The following is a 20,033-nucleotide window of genomic DNA, read 5'->3' as shown; positions in this document are numbered from 1 at the left end:
CCTGCAACACATTATCAATGAGGATGAGCACCTCACCAAGACCTTCCCCATACCTCCACTACTTGCCTTTAAACAACCGCCAAACCTCAAACAGATCATTGTTCATAGCAAACTGCCTGGCTCTCAGGACAACTCCATACAACCCTGTCAGGGTAGGCGCTGCAAGACGTGTCAGATTGTGGACATAGACACCACTATTACGCGTGGGGACACCTCCCACCTTGTACATGGCAGGTACTCATGTGACTCAGCCAACGTTGTCTATCTTATACGTTGCAGATAAGGATGCCCATAGGCATGGTACATTGGGGAAACTGAGCAAAGGCTACGACAACGGATGAATGGGCACCGCACAACAATCAACAGACAGGAGGGTTCCCTCCCAGTTGGGGAACACTTCAGTGGTCCAGGACATTCAGCCTCAGACCTTCAGGTGACCATCCTCCAAGGTGGACTTCGGGACAGGCAGCAGAGGAAAGTGGCCGAGCAGAGGCTGATAGCTAAGTTCAGTAACCATAGGGAGGGCCTCAACCGGGACCTTGGATTCATGTCACATTACAGGTGATTACCATTGCACTACACACACACACACACACACACACTCTTTCACATACACACGGACACAGGTACACACAGACGCGCACACAGACACCCACACACCCCCTTACAGTCACACACACTCACACATGCACCAGACTTAAGACACTCTACACTCACTACACACACACATACACTTTCTCACACTCACAACCTCCAACCCAGACAGACAGACAGACACACACAGACAGACAAAGACCCACATGCACCCATATATTTTGTGGGGTGAATTTGTACTTGCAGAGTTACATTGTACTTTGCTCAAACACTGCATGCATTCATGTAAAACTCTGAGCTCAAAAACTGCATGAATTTATGGAAAACTCCGTTATCTCACTTTTTAGATTAGAATCAATCTAAACATCATGGCATGGACAGAGAACACAGGGGGCCAACACCTTCAACTTATTGTCTAGCTATCACCATTGTTAACAGCTAACCCGAGAATGCAACCTTTTAGAAAAAAGGTTTTGTGATTTACACATGAAAGAACTGAAACAATCATGGCATTCTAACAGATGAAAGGCTTAACAGACAATCAATTTTTCAATGTATAATTTCAGTTCCATCACACTGTAAATTTTTGCTATAAATTCTGCGTATTATGATTGAGTCCTCCACTACCACCTGATGACGAAGCGTCGCTCCGAAAGCTAGTGTGCTTCCAATTAAACCTGTTGGAATATAACCTGGTGTTGTGTGATTTTTTAACTCTAACCACATATAATGAGTTCTGTTGAAAGAAAAACAATGTCCTAATTCTTTTTATAATTAGTTCTTAATAATTGCCATTTGATTTATGACACTGATGCAATGTTGATGAGGTGTGTTGTAATCCAATCAGAAATTCAAGTCGTTATGGCAACATACACTTTTACACATATGTTGCAGTCCAGAAGTTTGAATACTGATGGTACAATTTCAGTTCCTTTTCACTACAGTGGCTGACCCAGAATCTCTCACTGACTATCACCGGTTTTGGTAAACAAAAAACACTCAATAAACAGATCACCTCTGAGATCTTCCACAATAATATTGTCTGCTTTCTCAGCGATTTGAGACGCCATCCCAAAAATCAGCTCCTCCACATCAGCTCCGGTCTGAAGATTTGCCCTCTGAAAGAAAAAACTCAATTAACCCTCCAACCTTCTGCACTCTTTACAACTTCAAAAAAAAAACCTGTTGAAAAGGCAGAGAGCATCTTCTAAGGATTAAAATTTATATCATTTATTTAGAGTCATAGCGTCATAGAGCTGGACAGCACCGAAGCAGACCCTTCAGTCCAACTCGTCCATGCCAACCAGATATCCTAAACTAACCTAGTCCCATTTGTCAACAATTGGCACCTGTCCCTCAATTATGTCATTGAATGGTTTTTGTGCCTGACTAACGTAATGTTCATGGTTGAGCAATACCTTGTAATTTTTAAAGTATCTATTCACAGGATGTGGGCGTCCCTGGCAAAGCCAGCATTTATTGCCCATCCCCTACTTGTCCTCGTTCAACTGTCGGAGAGGATGTTTCTGATATTCTTTATAAAAGACCAAAGACACACTTCTTCTGTTTGGGGATTGGGCTGTGTCCAACACAGATCATATCACTGGCAACAGCTCGTAAGTCTTCATTAAGTTTCAATTTGAAAATCTTGCTCCCCAAAATACGAAAACAGGCTATAAAGGCTATAAAGACCTGCCAAATGCAGATAGCCACATTTAACAATGACCTATGTACCAGCGACACAATCACTTGGTGAAGTGCATCAGGACCAGCAAGGTAAGTGACAGGAGCGCTGTTCACCCACAGAATAGACCTAACTCAGAAGAAGCTGAAAATGTGTTGCTGGAAAAGCGCAGCAGGTCAGGCAGCATCCAAGGAGCAGGAGATTCGACGTTTCGGGCATAAGCCCTTCTTCAGGAATGGAAGCCATTCCTAAAGAAGGGCTTATGCCTGAAACGTCGAATCTCCTGCTCTTTGGATGCTGCCTGACTTGCTGCACTTTTCCAGCAACACATTTTCAGCTCTGATCTCCAGCATCTACAGACCTCACTTTCTCCTCTAACTCAGAAGAAGGCCATTTAACCCATCCCATCCATGCCAGCTCTCTGCAAAAATGATTTGGTGAATCTCACTCCCCTATCTTTATCCCCGTGGCCTCGCCAATTTTCTCCTTATAGATAATTATTCAATTTCCTTTAAAACTAAGTCAACCTCTACCGCAGTCTCAGACAGAACATTCCAGATTCTCTCCACTTGCCATGTAAAACAGTTTCCTCCTCATGTCATCTCTGGTTCTGTTGTCAATCACTTTAAAACCAGTGCCCTTGAGTTCCGGACCTTTCCGCCACCAGCAACAATCTTTCAATGTACACTCTGCCCAGACTTCTCTTGATTTGAAGAGCTCTATCAATCACAGCACAAAATGAGGCCATTGGCCAAATGCATCTACACCAGCAAACCAATGGGCAGAGTGATGAACTGCCATTCTCCTGCCTTTTCCCTGGACTCTTGGGCAAGGTCTCTAATTAAATAATCAATCGAAGACCTCTTGAATGCCTCAACTAAATCTGCCTCCACCACACGTTCAGGCAGAGGATCCAGACCCGAATTACTCGCTGAGTTAAAAAAAGATTTTAGTCACAACATATTTGCTGCATTTGTGAAACACTTTAAAGATTTGCCTTCTCATTCATGAGCAGGAACAATCTCTCCCCATCCATTCTATCCAGAAACCCCATGATTTTGAAAACTTCTTTCAAATCTCCTGTTAACCTGTTCCTCCTGAAGGAGAACAGTTTCAAATCCTTCAATCTGTCTTCACAACAGAAGTTACTTATCCCAGGACCTAATTTTGCAAAATCTATCCTGCACTCCCTCCAATGCAATCACTTCAGTGCTGGAGTGGGGAGCCCACAACTGCATATTACTTTAGATTTTTACAAATTCATTTGCAGGGAGTGGATGTTGCTGGCCAGGGCAGTATTTATTACCCACCCTAACTTCCCAGAGGGGCAGGTGAGAGTCAACCAAATTGCTCTGGGCTGGAGTCACATGGAGGCCAGACCAAGTAAGGATGGCAGATTTCCTTCCCTGAAGGGTATTAGTGAACACATGCGGTTTTCTGACAATCAGCAATGGCTTCATGGTCGTCATTAGATCCTTAGCCCCAGATATGTTTTTTTAATTGAATTCAAATTCCACCATCTGCCATGGCAGATTTGAGTCAGAGATCCTTGAACATTGGAAGGGTCACTGAACCTGAAATGTTCACTCTGCTTTGTTTCCACAGATGCTGCCAGACCTGCTCAGGCTTTTCCAGCAACTCCTGTTTTGTATCTGGATTCTGTCATCCACAGTTCTTTCAGGATTCTTCTCCCCCAGGACATTACCAGGGTCTCTGGATGAATAGTCAAGTGATAATACAACTAGGCTATGACCTCTCAACTCCCCAGCTGAGGATTAACAAATTCCAGAAATACTTAGGAATGAACATACTGTTCATATTGCCCCCTATTTGGACTCTCTGTCTATGCTCTCCCTACCAACATGACACTAACTTGCCTACTCCACCAACTTGTCTATATCCTTTTGGAGTTCTACACCATCCCCCTCACAGTTTACAATGCTTCCATGTTTTGTATCACATATCTTCTCAATCTTCTCAAAAGGGAGGCAGCCTCTATTATCCTCATAAGCTTACTCCCTGATCCTTGGAATTACTCACACTAAAACCACGTCTGCTCTCTCTCTCTCTTTCTCGAATATCCAGTGCCCAGAAATGGACACCATACTCTAGTTGAGTTCAAACTGGTGGTTTATAAAAGTCTGCCATAGTGTCCTTGCATCATATTTTGCTATCAAAGAGTAGAGGCATAGAAAAGCTGTGGAGAATTACAATTGCCTCCACCATTCCTAGTCCATTACTGCATATGAGCTTAGGAGTTTGACCATTTGAATTCTGTACCTGTCTGCTCCAGAAGTTGTTGCACACTCGAAGTGCAGGAGACTCCCTGTTGTCGATGGTGGTGACATTACGGAATGCACATGTCCTGTTTCTGTAATGAACCGAAATTTTAAAAACTTCCAGACATCAGTAATAAGATGACTTGCTGAAACTATGATCTAAAAGCTTGTAGAGAAGAAGGTACAAAAACCTGAACACATGCACTAACAGGTTCAAGTACAGCTTCTTCCTTGCTTTGATCAGACTGCTGAATGAACTCTCTAACTTCAAATAATGTTGATTTTGTTTTGCACCCCTCCTGTCCAGTGAAACCTGTCTGCTTCCCTCTGTCTAGGCACCCTATTACCTGCACATCCTTGTCTGCTATGATCTGCGTGTACTGCTTGCAAAACAAAGCTTTTCACTGTACTTGGGTGCGTGTGACAACAATAAAGCAAACCAAATTCAAATCAGATCATGTTAACCAGACCCTGGGAGTGGGAAGATGACCCAATCAGATGCCAAAAGGAACCTCAGTGAGGGCAGAACATACCTAAATGCACTTCCCTGTTCAACTGGAGGATGGAACAGTACGCCCTGCGAGTTCCCTCCAGATCACACACCACAGTGGCTTTGTCTAAAAATTCATTCACAGAATGTGGGTATCACTGGCTGTACCAGCAGAGATTACCCGTCCCTAGTTGCCCTTGAGAAGGTGGTAGTGAGCTGCCCCTTCTTGGACCTCTGCTATCCATATGTTGTAGGTAGACTCACAGTGCCTTTGGGGAGGGAATTCCAGGATTTTGACCCAGTGACAATGAAGGAACAGCGATATATTTCCAAGTATGATGATGAATGGAGGGAATCATGTAGGCATATCTACTGCCCTTGTCCTTCTACTCGGATCGTCAGAGATTTGGAAGCTGCTTTCTCAGGATCTTTGCTGCTCCTGAGCATCGGTGCTGCAAGGAGTGAATGGTCATACACCAATGAGGTGGGCTGGATGGTGTCATGCCTCTTGAATGCTGTTTGAGCTGCACCCATCCAGCTCAATGGGGAATATTCTATCCCCTCACTTGCTTGTGTTATGTGGATGGTATACAGGCTTTTGGGAGTCAGAAGGTGAGTTACACGCTGCAGGATTCCTAGCCTCTGACCTGCTCCTGTAGCTTTGGTATTTCTACAGCTAATCCAGTTCAGTTTCTGGTCAATAATAACCCTCAGATTATTGGTCATGGGGAATTTAGTGATGGTGATGTCAATGAATGTCAAGGAGTGATGGTTAGATTCTCTCTTGTTGGTCATTGCCTGGTACTTGAGCGACTCGAATGATACTTGCCAACTTGTCAGCCCAAGCTCAAAACTATATCGCCATTCCTTCACTGACACTGGATCGAAATCCTGGAACTCTCTCCCCAAAAGCATTGTGGGTCTCTCTACACTGCATGGACCGAGCAGTTCAAGGAGGCAGCTCACCAGCACCCCCTGCAGGGTAATTAGAGGTGGGCAATAATGTTGGCCTTGCCAGCGACACCCACATCCCATGGAAGAAACATTTATTTTAAGACAGGGACTTTAAAGACAAAATGAAGACTTTTGGAGCGTTGTTACTGCTATGAGGTAAGAAACATGGGAGCCCATTGTAAGATCCCACAAATAATATAATAATGGGATAAATGATCAAATCATCTATTTTCATTGTTTTTGTTGAGAGGTTAATGTCAGCAGTGTGCTAGGGAATTCTCCATGTGCTGATGTTTTACATTTTTCTAAACCAAGAGTTAGATAAACAGTTCAATGAGTCACCCATTAGATGAACTGTTAACAGTACAACACTCCTTTGGCACTGCACTCGAGTCAGTAAAAGACAAGCTCAAATCCCTCAATCTTTCATAAGCAAGAGAGTCAACCACTTGTTCAGGTGTGACATCTTTCCGAAAGGGATAACAATCCAAGTGGAAATTTAAGAAATCAGAGCCAATAAATACCATATTGGAAAATAAAGGAAACAAATGATGTTAAAATAAACAACAACGGCGTATCAACTCCTTGTTACCTCATGTAAATCCCTGGAGGTACCAGACTGGCACTAAATCTGATGGCAGCAGCTTGAAACTCGGGCGAGATGCCAGGATCAACAAACGTCTTGTACCCTGTGAAACCCAGGAAAGGATTTACAGTCTTGATGAGAGAAACTGAACTGAACCAGCACAGAAAGTTTTCCTTTTAACTTTTTACATCTGAGATAATCACATTCCAGGCATCTTACCAGTATAGTCAGGTATGTTTGTTCCCAGGTATTTCGGTAACCATTCATAAAGTACAATGTTCTGCAAAGATAAAGTTAATGGTTAGAGGAGAAGTACAGGTCGGGTTTATACTTGGCATGGAACACCAGCTTGGCATCTGAATAAATAATGTCTTTAAAACAACTCAAGACTGGAATCAGCGACGTTTGGTACATGTAGAGATATTGGGGAATGATGACGTCAGTTGAAGTGGTTGATTTTCAGAAGGGGACAAGAGGTTTGTAAAAGGATCCTGGCATCTTGGTGGGTGAGGGTATGTTTGCCAATACTGGAATAACTAAAATCGGGGTGGATAAGGGGCCAGAGTGGGAGGATGTAGAGTGGATGGGGGGAAATTGTTGAGTGGGTGGCGGCTACAGAGCAAGGTGATGATGAGATTTTAAATGAAGGCTGATGTTAACAGTGTGGTTTATATATAGCATTGATTGTAAATTTGTGTTTTCACCAAATTACCTGGAACGAGGCAATCACCCACTTTCTGGCGTGCTGGAATATATCTTCATCCGACCATGAGGAGTTCTGAGCTTCAAACTGAGAAGCCAGGTAATTGTGATAGCGGAACCAAATGACGCTCTCTGCCATGATGAATGGGCTTTCATTGGCTGCTGCATTTCCAAAATCTAGAACAGATTTGGTACTTTCATTCAACAACTGACAGAGGCTCACTGGAGTTTTTATTTATTCTATTTCCTTGCAGAGAATTTGCACCAGATTACAATTATACACATGTGATGCAGTGGTTGTGTCCCTACCTCTGGACTAGGTAACCTGTATCAAGGTCATATCTACTCCAGAGGTGTACAATAACATCTCTGAACAGGTTGGTGAGAACGTATCTACAATTATATCCTCATTAAGAAACCTCTTTCTATGTAGTTGATCAAATAAAGCTAACAAAGTTCATGTCTTGTCTTCCTTCCCCTCTTTGTCCCCCAAACAGCCCAAAGAGGGCTGTTGAGAAGTTGTATTCCGCACCCACCCCCCGCCTTGTGTACTGTAGATTGGCAAAGTTGATAAGTCACAAATCTGAAGATGCTACAGAAAATGGACAGTACTGTTGGATTTTCTAGATCTCTTCACTACTGGCTCTGGATTTTGATACCATTAGAACTTGGCAAAGCCTGTGTTTGGTCATGTGACATGGATAGTTGGACAGCCCAAGGAAGCCTCAGGTGTCAGGGATATCATTGGCACCAATATGCAATCAGATCTGGGGGTGCAGAAAGTCATATTCTTCTCCTGGTCTTCATCTCCCACAGATATCAAATAACTGTGGGTGAGATAGGAAGTGAATGCATTTTTTTTTCCTCCAAGCCTCCTATAAGGTTATTTCATGGGAATAGACAGAGACACAATGGAAGTGCCTCTCCTGCTAGTTTTACCTTTCCATGCAGTAGAACACTTGGTTTCCAAATTTCGCCTTGTCGAACAATGATGAGCTGAGTTCAAAAGCTCAGTGAGGAAAATGGCACCCATGTCTTATTCCATGATGGTTTTACCATTTAATAATCATTTTCCCATATGCTTAAGATGTTAGGTTTCTCAATAACACTCTAACCAGTTTAGTTACCTTGTGAGAGGTTAGTCATAGAGTCATACAACATGGAAACAGACCCTTTCGTCCAGTTCATCCATGCCGACCAGTTTCCCAAACTAAACCAGTCCCAATTGCCTCCATTTGGCCCTCTAAACCTTTCTTATTCATGTACATGTCCAAATGTTTTTTAAATGTTGTAACTGTACCTGCATCTACCACTTCCTCTGGCAGTTGATTCAACACATGAACCACCCACCACGTGACAAAGTTGCCCCTCAAGTCCCTTTAAATCTTTCTTCTCTACCTTCAAATATGCCCCCCTACTTTTGAACTCACCCACCCTCAGGAAAAGACATTTGCTAGTCACCTTATCTGTGCCCCTCGTAATTCTATAAACCTTTGTAAGGTCACCTTTCAACCTCCTACACTCCAGTGAAAAAACTCCCAGCCTATCCTTATAAGTCAACTCTTCCAGTCCCAGCAACATTCTGGTCAGTCTTTTCTGAACCCTCTCCAGTTTTATAATATCCTTCCTATAGCAGGGGACCAGAACTGGACACAGTAGCCCAGAAGTGATCTCACCAATCCCTATACAGCCTTAGCACGACTTCCCAATCCTACACTCAGTGGTCTGAGCAATGAAGGCAAGCATGCTCAACGCTTTCTTAACTACCCTGTCTACCCGTGAAGCAACTTTCAAAGAACTGTGTACCTAAACCCCAAGGTCTCTATTTTACAACACTACCCAGGGCCCTACCATTAACTGTATATGTCCTGCCCTCATTTGTTTTACCAAAATACAATGTCTCACATTTGTCCAAATCCAACTCCATCTGCCACTCCTCAGCCCATTGGCTCAATTAATCAAGGTCTCAGATAATCTTCTTCATTGTCAACTATACCTCCAAGTTTGGTATCATCCACAAACTTACTAACCATACATACTAGCTTCTCATCGCAAATTGTTTATGTAAATTACAAACATAAGTAGACCCAGCACTGATCCCTGTGGAACACTGTTGGTCACAGGCCTCCAGTCTGAAAAACAACCCTCTATCATTAAGCCAACTTTAACTCCAATTGGCAACCTCTCCCTGAATCCCATGTGATCTAACTTCACTAATCGGTCTACCATGCAGAACCTTATAAAGGCTTGACTAAAGTCCATGTAGACAATGTCTAAAACCCTGCACTCATTAATCTTTCTTGTTGTGTCCTCAGAAAACTAATTCACAAAGTTGACTTCAATTATTTATACAGATTATGTGTACTCAGAACTCTAATTATGTGAAACATTTTAAGGTTGATAAGCATTTAATAGATAAAACGTGCCTAACACAAGCAAACATTGATCCATGAGTGGTGGTTTCCTAGATTTTGCCCTTAATGAAATTGAACAATGCAATGTTGGCAGCTATTCAATGCTACTGCGTCTACCTGCTTCACATTGGCATGATACTGAGCGCAGCAGTACTTAGAACAAGTTATCATCACCAATTGCCATTATCCACTTGTCACAAGTTCAAAATATTGTCTATTCACCGTAAAATCCTTGGAGACCAGTCTGGCCAGTGGCTGGATCAGGGTGATTCCACATAGGCAACTTTCCAGTGCTTGGTTTCGGAAGCAGTGGGTCTGAGCCCGAAGCAAGTCGGCCACCAGAGAAACTCCGTAACTCGTCACACCAAGAATGGGATGATCCATAAATGGAGCTTCCATCTATCCATGCGGTAACTTCATTGACCTGTTGGAAACCAATGGAGTGGATTAAAATGATTCATTAAGGACTAGTCAAAGAGAAAGAAAATGTTATAAAGTCCTTCTTATTTAATTTTCTCTCTCTGACTGATTCATTGCTTCGCTGATCTGCTTACTCCTGGTGTAGCCTGCTGCTTTCCCTCTTTAATCTTCCACTTACAAGCCATGTTTGCAATCATTGCTAAGACAACGAGGGTCTAATAATCAATAGCTTTTCAAGGGCTGATTGACCTGTGGGCTAGCTCAATTAAAATGGTAAAACAAATTATAAGTTATGAAGCAGACTTTACACCAAATCAATTCCTTTCTGTGTGCGCAGCTTGCAAACATACTGTCAGGCAGAGTCACAACAGCGTCTACACACAGCATGTAGATTCGTTACTGGTGGACTCTTTTAAAGGCAAGGTATGAACATAATAATTTACTTTTCTCGTCCCTTATGGCCTCCAATTGGCAATATTGTTGAGATATGGACACTAACTGAGATACCAACATTCTATAAACCTAACATGAATGTGTCATATTCTCAATCTTTCCACCTCTACACAAACAAAATCAGGTCAACACCTGCATAAATAAATATGGACGATACCTTAATGGGTAGTGCAAAGTAAAATAAGCATTCGACTAATAATGTAATCGCAACAAGGTTCAGATATTGGGTGCATTTCCACTCTTCTTTTTTGAGGAAGGATGCTCCTGCTCCCGAGGGGAGTGTAGTGAAGGTTTATCCAGGCTGATTCCAGGGATGATGGGACTGATGTATGAGGAGAGGTTGACTGAGTTAGGATTGTTTTGGCTGGAGTTCAGAAGAGTGAGGGGAGGGGTGGAGTGGTCTCACAGGAACTTATAAATTCTAACAGGGCCACATTGGATAGGTGCAGGGAGGATGTTCCTGATGCCTCAGAACCAGGCATCACACTCTGAGGATTTGGAGTGGACCATTTAGAACAGAGACAAAGAGACATTTCTTAACCCAGAGGGTGGTGAGCCTGTGGAATTCATTACCACAGGAAGTAGTTGATGCCAAAACATTAAGTATATTCAAGAGTCAGCTAGATATAGCACTTGGAGTAAATGGGATCGAAGGTTATGGGGAGAAAGCAGGATTAGATTATTGAGTTGGACAATCAGCCATGATTGTGATGAATGGCAGGGCAGGTTCGAAGGGCCGAGTGGCTTCCTCCTGTTCCTATCTTCAATGTTTCTATGTTTCTGTGTGGCTGAACTCCATATATCTGCCGTTGACCCTTATCCTTTCATACCTTTGCTTCACAAAACGCCATCTATCTCAGATATAAAATTAACAACAGATCCAGCATTCACCTTTGGAAGAGAATTCCAAACACCTTGTGTATCAAAGTGCTTTCAAACATCGCTCCAAGCACCAACTCTCAGAGTTGGGAAAGAGAAGCCACCAGGGAGCTCGTTAGGGAGTGGCTGAGGGAGCACAAGGGACTGTCTGTCATTTTTAAACACGATGTACCAGCGGGTCCTCTGTGCATGCACTGGTGCTGATGTCACAGCGCGGGGAACGTGCTGATCTCAGCAGTGCTGTTTCCTTCCTGTCATTCCCTCTAAGCGTCGTGTTGTCATGTGGTTTCAGAAAGTGCTGCTGCGTATGGACCTCAAAGGTCCACACAGAAAGGTGAAGATGGGGGGCAGATTCTGAAGCCTTCTCCCATCCAGCTGGTTAGGAACAAAAAGTCTGCAGGTGCTGGAATCCAAAGTAGACAGGCAGGAGGCTGGAAGAACACAGCAGGCCCAGTAGCATCAAGAGGTGGCATAGCCTGAATGAGGGTTACACCCGAAATGTTGACTTCTCCACCTCCTGATGTGTGTGAGCTCGCTGTGTTGTTCCAGCCTTCTGCATGCCCATCCAGCTGGTGCCACCTGTCCCTTCTGTACACACGTTTGGTGGGGGGAGCTAGAGGGCATTACTTTGATTGGTTAAAGGTTCTGATGTGTTCCCGAACTTTCTTCCCCACATAACCCTCTTACCTGGTTCCTCGGGTTGTTGGGGCTATGCCCTGATTGGTGATCCCACCCGCTGCGTTGAAACAGCAGCCTCACACTCTCTGTCCCATTGGGATCGAATACCGTGTCGCCGTGCGGAATCACAACATCCAGAAACTCAGGAGGACAGGCAGGATGCCTTGTGTCTAAAATCTCAAACATTACATGGTATCCTGTTGAAATTTGGAACAGCAAAATATAATGGTTATTTATCATGTAATTTCTCATTCAAAACAAAACCAGTAAATCTATTAAAGAGACTCCTCTCAAACTAGGGACTAAGTCTCAAGATTTCTTGATGCAGTGAAACATTCACCTTGGTATTTATCCCAGATGAATAACTTGCTCACTAGCAGAAAACAATCACTTTTCCAATTCTATTATACTAATAAACAAACACCTTGTCAGTTTGCACATGATGCTGGATCTAAATCATTCATCCTTTTTCCAAATGTTTCTCTTCTCTGCATGGGCCCTACCTCTGACCATTTGTAGCACATCTCTGTTAATTTATTGCCTGATCTACATTCAAGGTGCACATGCTCCATTTCAAAATGAATTTTCCCGGCTCAAGAGTTCTTTTTGTTGTGGGGAAAGATCTACTTTACAATAATTCTAGTAAACTTTGTAATCGAACTGCATGAACTAAACTGACAAAAATCACAAGAATGGATAGACAGATCGAAAAAATAGCTATGAAGATAAACTTTGCATTTTACCAGCAGTTCCATTACGGAGACATACATTTACAATGTCACTGTATTTAGAAACCAGGACATTCCTTTTCTCAAGTAGGTCTTAGATAAGAGGAATTCCTAAAACTTTCCAAACTATCCAACAACCACCTTGATTCTACTTCACATTCCTATCACACCATGCAACAGAGTAACTAAAGGTTCTGGCAAATCGATAAGATGGAAGGGGGAGGCAATAGCTTAGTGGCATTATCGCTAATCCAGAAACTCAGCTAATGTTCGGCACATCTGGGTTCAAATCCTGCCATGGCGGACGCATTAAAATTTGAATTCAATAGAAAAAAAATCTGGAATTAAGGGTTTAACAATGACCAGGAAACCAATGTCAGGGGTGGCACGATGGCTCAGTGGTTAGCACTGCTACCTCACAGCGCCAGGGAACCAGGATTGATTCCAGTCTCGGGCAACTGTCTGTGGGAGTTTGCATATTCTCCCCATAGCTGTGTGGGCTTCCTCCGGGTGCTCCAGTTTCCTCCCACAGTCCAAAGACGTGCAGGTCAGGTGAATTGGCCATGCTAAATTGCCCGTAGTGTTCAGGCATGTGTTGGTTAGGTGCATTATTCAGGAGAAATGTAGAGTAATGGGGGGTAGGGGAATGGGTCTGGGTGGGTTACTCTTCGGTGAGTCGGTGTGGACTTGTTGGGGTTGGATGGTCTGTTCCCACACTGTAGGGATTCTGTGAATTGTCAAGGGGAAAATCCCATCTGGTTAGATAATGCCCTTTAGAGTGGGAAATCTGTCATCCTTACCTTGTCTGGCCCACACATGACTCCAGACCCACAGCAATGCAATTGACTCCTGACTGCCCCTCTGGGCAATTAGGGATGGACAGAGATACCCACATTCCGTGAGCAAATTTACAAAAAGTGAATTGATGATACGAGGGGAAGCTTCTCTCTGGGCACTGTGGGCAGTAATGGTGCTTATGAAGGCCTGGTGGTTGGGTTGTAAGCACAAGTAGCACAGAGAGCAGTCATAGGCAACCTCCTCCCCATGTTCCTGTCACACTGGAGTTGTGCGCATCCTCCTAAACTGAATCCTTACCAAAGAAAACACTCAGCACCGTGCTATTCGTGATGGATGTAAGTCCTGCTGATCCATTTGATATGATGTTACTGAGGATTCGTGCGTTCGGTACTTTGGGCTCACTCAAAGCCTGGTACACCCCATCTGCATACCGAGCTGGCAACCGGCGCATAAACGGTGATTCTGCAGAAAGAAACACGCATTGTCTTATCACAGGGGAGGCAGGAGATTACTTTGACTGACCAACCATGCATTGCAATAATTACACCTGTGCACAACCTGTTTCCTGAGAAATTATCAGGTACAGTAGTGCATGGTTCAGCAAGCAGTCCTTCGCCAAAAACAAACAATTCCCATTACAATAGGGACCTTCAGCTGTAGAGAGTGTGGATTGGCTACAAACATCAGGGGGGTTTCATCCCAGATAATTTCATCCCAACTGATTGCCTGCTAATAATCCCACTGCGATCACACTTCTTAAATCATAGAATCCCGATACTGAATGGCCCCATACCGATCCACCAAGGAGCATCTCACCCAATCCCTGTAACCCCACATTTCCCCATAATTAATCCACTTAGCCTGCACATCCCCAGACACAACGGGCAATTTAGCATAGCCAATCCAGCTAACCTACATTTCTTTGAACTGTGGGAGGAAACCAAAGCACCTGCAGGTGCAGGCACAGGGAGAACGTTCAAACTCCACACAGTCACCCAAGGCTGGAATCAAACCCATGCCCCCTGGTGCTGTGAGGCAGCAGTGCTAACCACTGAGCCACCGTGCTGACCTTCTGTTGCATCCCTGAAGTGCGATTGCTTTGCACCTCTTGCTTCTGTAAAGCATAGCTGGAAATGCTAGATACTAATAGCAAAGCAGCAATTCAGACTTCACATTGTTAAGACTATTAATTCAACGGTAAATGTGTAGCTGCTTTAAGGGAAGCAGGTCTTACCCAGACAAACAGGGGAAAATGGTAGTATAGTGGTCACATCGTTGGGCCAGTAACACTGTGCTCTAAGCTAGTGCTGTAGCTGGATTCATTCAAACCCCTATAGTGACCATCGTGGAACTTGAATGGTAAATCTGGATTTGCAAGCTAAGCATAATAAGCATGAAATTATCATCAGAGATTGCACAAATCCATCTGGTTCACTCGAGCCCTTCAGCGAAGGAAGTATCCATCCAATCCAAGGCAACTTGGTTAACTCTTAATTCTCAAGGGCAATTAGGGGTGAGCAGTAAAGGATGCCCTTAACAGCGATGCAATGAATAAGAGGTTCCACCTACTCCAGAGATGTGCCTGAATTGAAAATATCTACACAAGGAGCTGTACCCACATTGTGGTAGTACTAAGCAGCCTTGTATATAACACTGGTTAGATCACAGCTACAGTACTGCATACAGTTCCAGTTCCAACATTACAGGAAGGACTGACTGCACTAGTCTTGAGATTTACAAGAATTCTGTCAGTTTTGGAGAAATTTAGCTATGGGGAGAATTTGGACTAGTTGAGTGTATTTGATTTGGCACTAAGGTAGGGTTCCAATGAGGTGTATAAACTTGAGGAACATAGGTGAAAGGAAGGACTTATTTTTGTTAACACTGGGATCAATAACAAGGATAGATAAAATTAAAGGCAGAAGGGGAATTCAGAAAACTTTTATTTATCACCCAGAAGGTGGTGGAGGCCTGAAACTCATTGCCTGAAAAAAAAGGAGTTGCAACTGAAAAACTCATTGCATTCAAAGAAACAAATCTTGGAAATACAGCTCTGGTGCTGTATCTGCAGGACTACTGTCCAAGTGACAGAAAGTGGCTTTTGACTAGATAACTCCTTTTCAGCCAGCACAGATATAATGGCTCCAATAGGCTCCTTCTGTGCTGCAGATTTTAAAATTCTGTAATATTGGGGAGAGAAGTTGAAACTCTTTGCCTTGCACTCCACAGGGAATAGGACACACACAAAAGAAGACTAGAAAGAATGGACAGCATGAGGAGAGTTTGAGCATGGATATACAGCTGTCAATCTTAGTTCTCAAACCAGGCAAGTAGACTTGATTGGTCAGATTGTATTATCCTGACCAATCAGAATCTACCTGCCTGGCCTGAGAACTGAGAGTGACAGTTAACTGTTCTTGCCATATCCCCATGCTAATAATGGCCCAACCCATCTATACCCTCTTCTCATGTTGTACAAAAGGGGTCCCTTAAATAACCTTCAAACTCCCTTTTCTCTAGTTTGTTTCTTGCTTCCTGGTTCCAATGAATTCAAGACAAAAATCTTTGACTTCTTGTTTCCTCCTAACAATGTTTAGGTTCCCTACAAATGAGTGATTCAATAGTAACTGATGGCTCAGTTTGTTGGATGGCTGGTTTGTGATAGAGAGTAATGCCAACACTGTGTGTTCAATTCCTGTAGTAGCCAAGGTTGCATTGAAGGCTCTGCTTTCTCAACTATGCCGGAGACGTGATGACCCTCAGGTTAAACTCGCCATATGTCTCTCTTTTTCCATCCAGGGACGGTGGTGACTTTGCCTTCAGGAAGTAAACTTTCAGATTGCAGGTCATGGGAAAACCACGCACACTGGGGAGTACAGTAGGCCCCCCTCCCCCACCCCCCTACCTGTGGGGGATGTGTTCTAAGAACTACCGTGGAAACCCAAAACTGTAGATAGGAAGGAACCCAATCATTTAATTGGGATATTCACCTTCCTGGCAGCCCCATGGTCCCTGATTCTGGAACATTCCCTGTAATGTATTTGGGCCACAGTAAACCGCGGGTAACTGAAACTGGGGTAACTGAAACCGCGGATACAGCGTTTGCCCCATATTAGGTGACTTGCATTGATAACAAACCCCATTCAAGTTCTTAATTCAAGCTCCACTGATTCCATACTGTATATCACTGATATTAACATCCAACCTAAATATTTCAAACTATTTCAAGCTGAAAATGAGTTAGATATTTGCTTGTGAATTTAAAATGACAGAGCGTGAAAAAGAGATAGCTTCTTACCAGCTGCTCCTCGGCTATGAAAGGCAAGGTTGTTATACCATCCATCATATCTCTGTGTCTCCCAGTTGATATTCTGCTGAGCAGCTTAGAAAGACAAGACATTAAGTGACCAACATGAAAGTGCTTAGATTAATCACTCACATCTTGTTAAATAAATATTGACAAGTGAAAGGAACTACTTTGAAGGAAGTTCTGATTAATAACAGAAGAAATCTATGCACATGAGAAAATGGTTTATAATTCATTAAAGAACAACTCAATGTGATTGAGAGCATGACTGCACTTTAACATTTTGAACATTTCAATAAGTACATGGAGTCAATTGCAGAGATATGAGGAGAGAGCAGTGAGAGTGATGGGGAAGGTGGGGACTAAGCAGTAAGAGTTAAGCTGTGGAGAACACTCTGGCCCTTGAAGCACAAGGTCCTGGCTTTAAGTCCCACCTCGTGACTTGAGTCCTTAAAAGCCAAAGTAGGTTCATCAATAAACAATCAACTGATTTGTTATCAGATCGCTTTTATAACATAAAATAAATTGTTGTTGGAATATGGGTGTTGGTCTGCAATGTCAAGACAGAGACAACCCCAGGAAAGATTAACGATGGACAATAAATCCCTGGCATGGCCAAGGGCATCCATATTCCAATCAAGAGAGAGTAAGTACAAGAGCTAGAGGAGGGAGGGCGGTGTAGTTCCTACCTCTGAGTCAGAAAGTTCAACCTGCTCTAGAGGTGTGCTACATGTCTGATTAAAGCATGGTTGATTAAAAATATTTAAGAGCCAACAGTGGTACTTATAGAGTCATAGAGATCTGCAGCACATAAAAAGGTTCTTCAGTCCATTGAGTCTGCAAAGCCAACCACCTAACTATTTTAATCCCATTTTCCAGCACTTGGCTCATAGCTTCACATTTCTTGTGTTCACCTGGATACTTGGAATCATAAAGTCATAGAATTGCACAGTACCGAAACAGACCCTTCAGTCCAACTCGTCCATGCCGACCAATTGTCCTAAATTAACCTATTCCCATTTGTCAGCACTTGGCCCATATCCCTCTAAACCCTTCCTATTCATATAACCCATCTAGATGCCTTTTAAATGTTGTAATTGTACCATTTCCTCTGGTAGCTCATTCTATACACGTACCACCCTCTGCACGACAAAGTTGGCCCTTAGGTCTTTTAAATCTTTCCCTTTCCACCTTAAGCCTATGGCTCCTAGTTTTGGACACCCCTTCCCTGGGAAAAAAAATTGGCTATTCACCCTATCCATGCCCCTCATGATTTTATTAACCTCTGTAAGGTCAACTCTCAGCTACCGATGCTCCAGAACAATATAGCCTCTCCCTACAGTTCAAATCCTTCAACCCCAGCAACATAAATCTTAAATATTATGAGAATTTCTGCCTCTACCATTTTTTCAGGTGGTGAATTCCAGATTCCCACCACCAACCCCCCCTTTTACACTCTATACTCAACATTGAAAATGGGCAAGTTGACTTACATGTGATTGGAATGTGGGAGAGGTGAATCCAGGCAGTGACCAGCACTATCCAGAGGTGCATTGGTGTCATTTTCTTCATGTTGATGGGGCACTGATACCCCAGATGTTTCTCCAAGTCGTTCAGCTGCAACAAGAAAAAAAGTCATCTAATTAGCAAATGCATGAACAAACATATAGGAATTTCTATACCCACCCATATACCCAGAACCCCAGCCTATCTAATCAGCTCCACCCAGTATTAGATACTGAACAATCTCTCAGGTATGGATTGCTGCTTAAAGGTCAGTTTCCAATTTGAATTGGACCAGGGTCATCTCTCGTCAGTATCGGTATTGTTCTCCCATGAGATGGACCGAAGAACCTGCTTCTGTGCTGTGTGAACCTACGACTCTATGGCTCTATCACAGATTCGTCAGGAATGAAAAGACTGCATCCTGAGTGCAAATTATATAATTCGTTGTGACAAAATTGAACGTTTAATGGGAGAGGATCAACAAATTAAGCTGAAGTTGCACTTTTCTATTCTTAAATGAAAATCAGAAGAAAGATAGGAAATGCATTTTTTTTAAATTGGAAAATAGATGCTGATAATTGCTACAGATTGGGATGGGGAGCAACAATGAAGTCACTCTCTTAAACTGGGATTGAAAGTCACTCTTATTGAATGCATTGTACCTGTATCAGTGTAGAAAGACAGAAAACAGGAGTATGAGGCCATTCAGCCCTTTGAGCTTACTCCACCATTCACTATGAGCATGGCTGATCATCCAACTGAGCACCCCGTTTCCACTTTCTCCCCATACCCTTTGCTCCCTTTAGCCCTAAGAACTATATTGACATCTGTCTTGAAAGTCTTCAATATTTCTGGCCTCAACAGTTTCCTGTGGCAGAGAATTCTACAGGCTCACCACTTTCAGGATGACAGACTTTCTCTTCATCTCGGTCCCAGCAGGCTTACCCCTTATCCTTAGACTGTGACCCCTGGTTCCGGCCTCCCAGTCACAAGAACATCCTTTCTGCATCTAGCCTGCTTAATCCTGTCAGAAATTTAGGGGTTTCCATGACATTCTGCCCCATCACTCTCATTCTTCTAATGAATATCGTCCTGAACAAAAAATGCTGGAGATCACAGTGGGTCAGGCAGCATCCGTGGAGACAAAACAAGCTAACATTTTGAGGCGAGGTGACCCTGCATCAGGACTCGAAAGATTTAGCTTGCTCTCTGTCCATGGATGCTGCCTGACCTACTGTGATTTCCAGTATTTATTTGTCCAGTATAGATTCCAGCATCTGCAATAATTTGCTCCTATATGAATACAGTCCTGACTGATCCAGTGTCTCCCCGTATGTCAGTCCTGTCATCCCTGGAAACAGTCTGATAAATCTTCTCTTGAGTTTCCTCCATCAACAGAACATCCTTCCTCAGATAAGGAGACCATAGCAGTGCGCACAACTCGAGCTGTGGTCTCACCAAGGTTCCGTATAACTGCAGCAAGACATCCCTGTTGCTGTACTCGAATCCTCTCACCATGAAGGCAACATACCATTTGCCTTCTTCACAGTCTGCTGCTCCT

At 43.3% G+C, this 20,033-nt stretch overlaps 1 protein-coding gene across 1 annotated transcript in view; it reads right to left on the bottom strand.

Annotated features, from left to right (window-relative positions):
* duox (dual oxidase) overlaps positions 1-19,397 on the bottom strand; it is an 82,002-nt gene extending 62,605 nt beyond the window's left edge. Inside the window, exons 1-11 of the mRNA XM_060853674.1 lie at positions 19,368-19,397; positions 18,460-18,583; positions 16,958-17,041; positions 13,957-14,121; positions 12,143-12,330; positions 9,926-10,127; positions 7,300-7,466; positions 6,807-6,867; positions 6,594-6,690; positions 4,559-4,649; positions 1,610-1,712 (exon numbers count right to left, since the gene is read on the bottom strand). Of these exons, the coding sequence (XP_060709657.1) occupies positions 1,610-1,712; positions 4,559-4,649; positions 6,594-6,690; positions 6,807-6,867; positions 7,300-7,466; positions 9,926-10,127; positions 12,143-12,330; positions 13,957-14,121; positions 16,958-17,041; positions 18,460-18,583; positions 19,368-19,397 (1,312 nt within the window). The remainder of the gene's footprint in view (positions 1-1,609; positions 1,713-4,558; positions 4,650-6,593; positions 6,691-6,806; positions 6,868-7,299; positions 7,467-9,925; positions 10,128-12,142; positions 12,331-13,956; positions 14,122-16,957; positions 17,042-18,459; positions 18,584-19,367) is intronic.
* Positions 19,398-20,033: the final 636 nt, after the last annotated feature.

This window comes from Hemiscyllium ocellatum, chromosome 42, assembly GCF_020745735.1.
Source record: "Hemiscyllium ocellatum isolate sHemOce1 chromosome 42, sHemOce1.pat.X.cur, whole genome shotgun sequence".
NCBI classification, from domain to species: Eukaryota; Metazoa; Chordata; class Chondrichthyes; order Orectolobiformes; family Hemiscylliidae; genus Hemiscyllium; species Hemiscyllium ocellatum.
The sequence above is the reverse complement of the archived record's forward strand: the minus strand, read 5'-3'. Positions and strand labels throughout refer to the sequence as shown.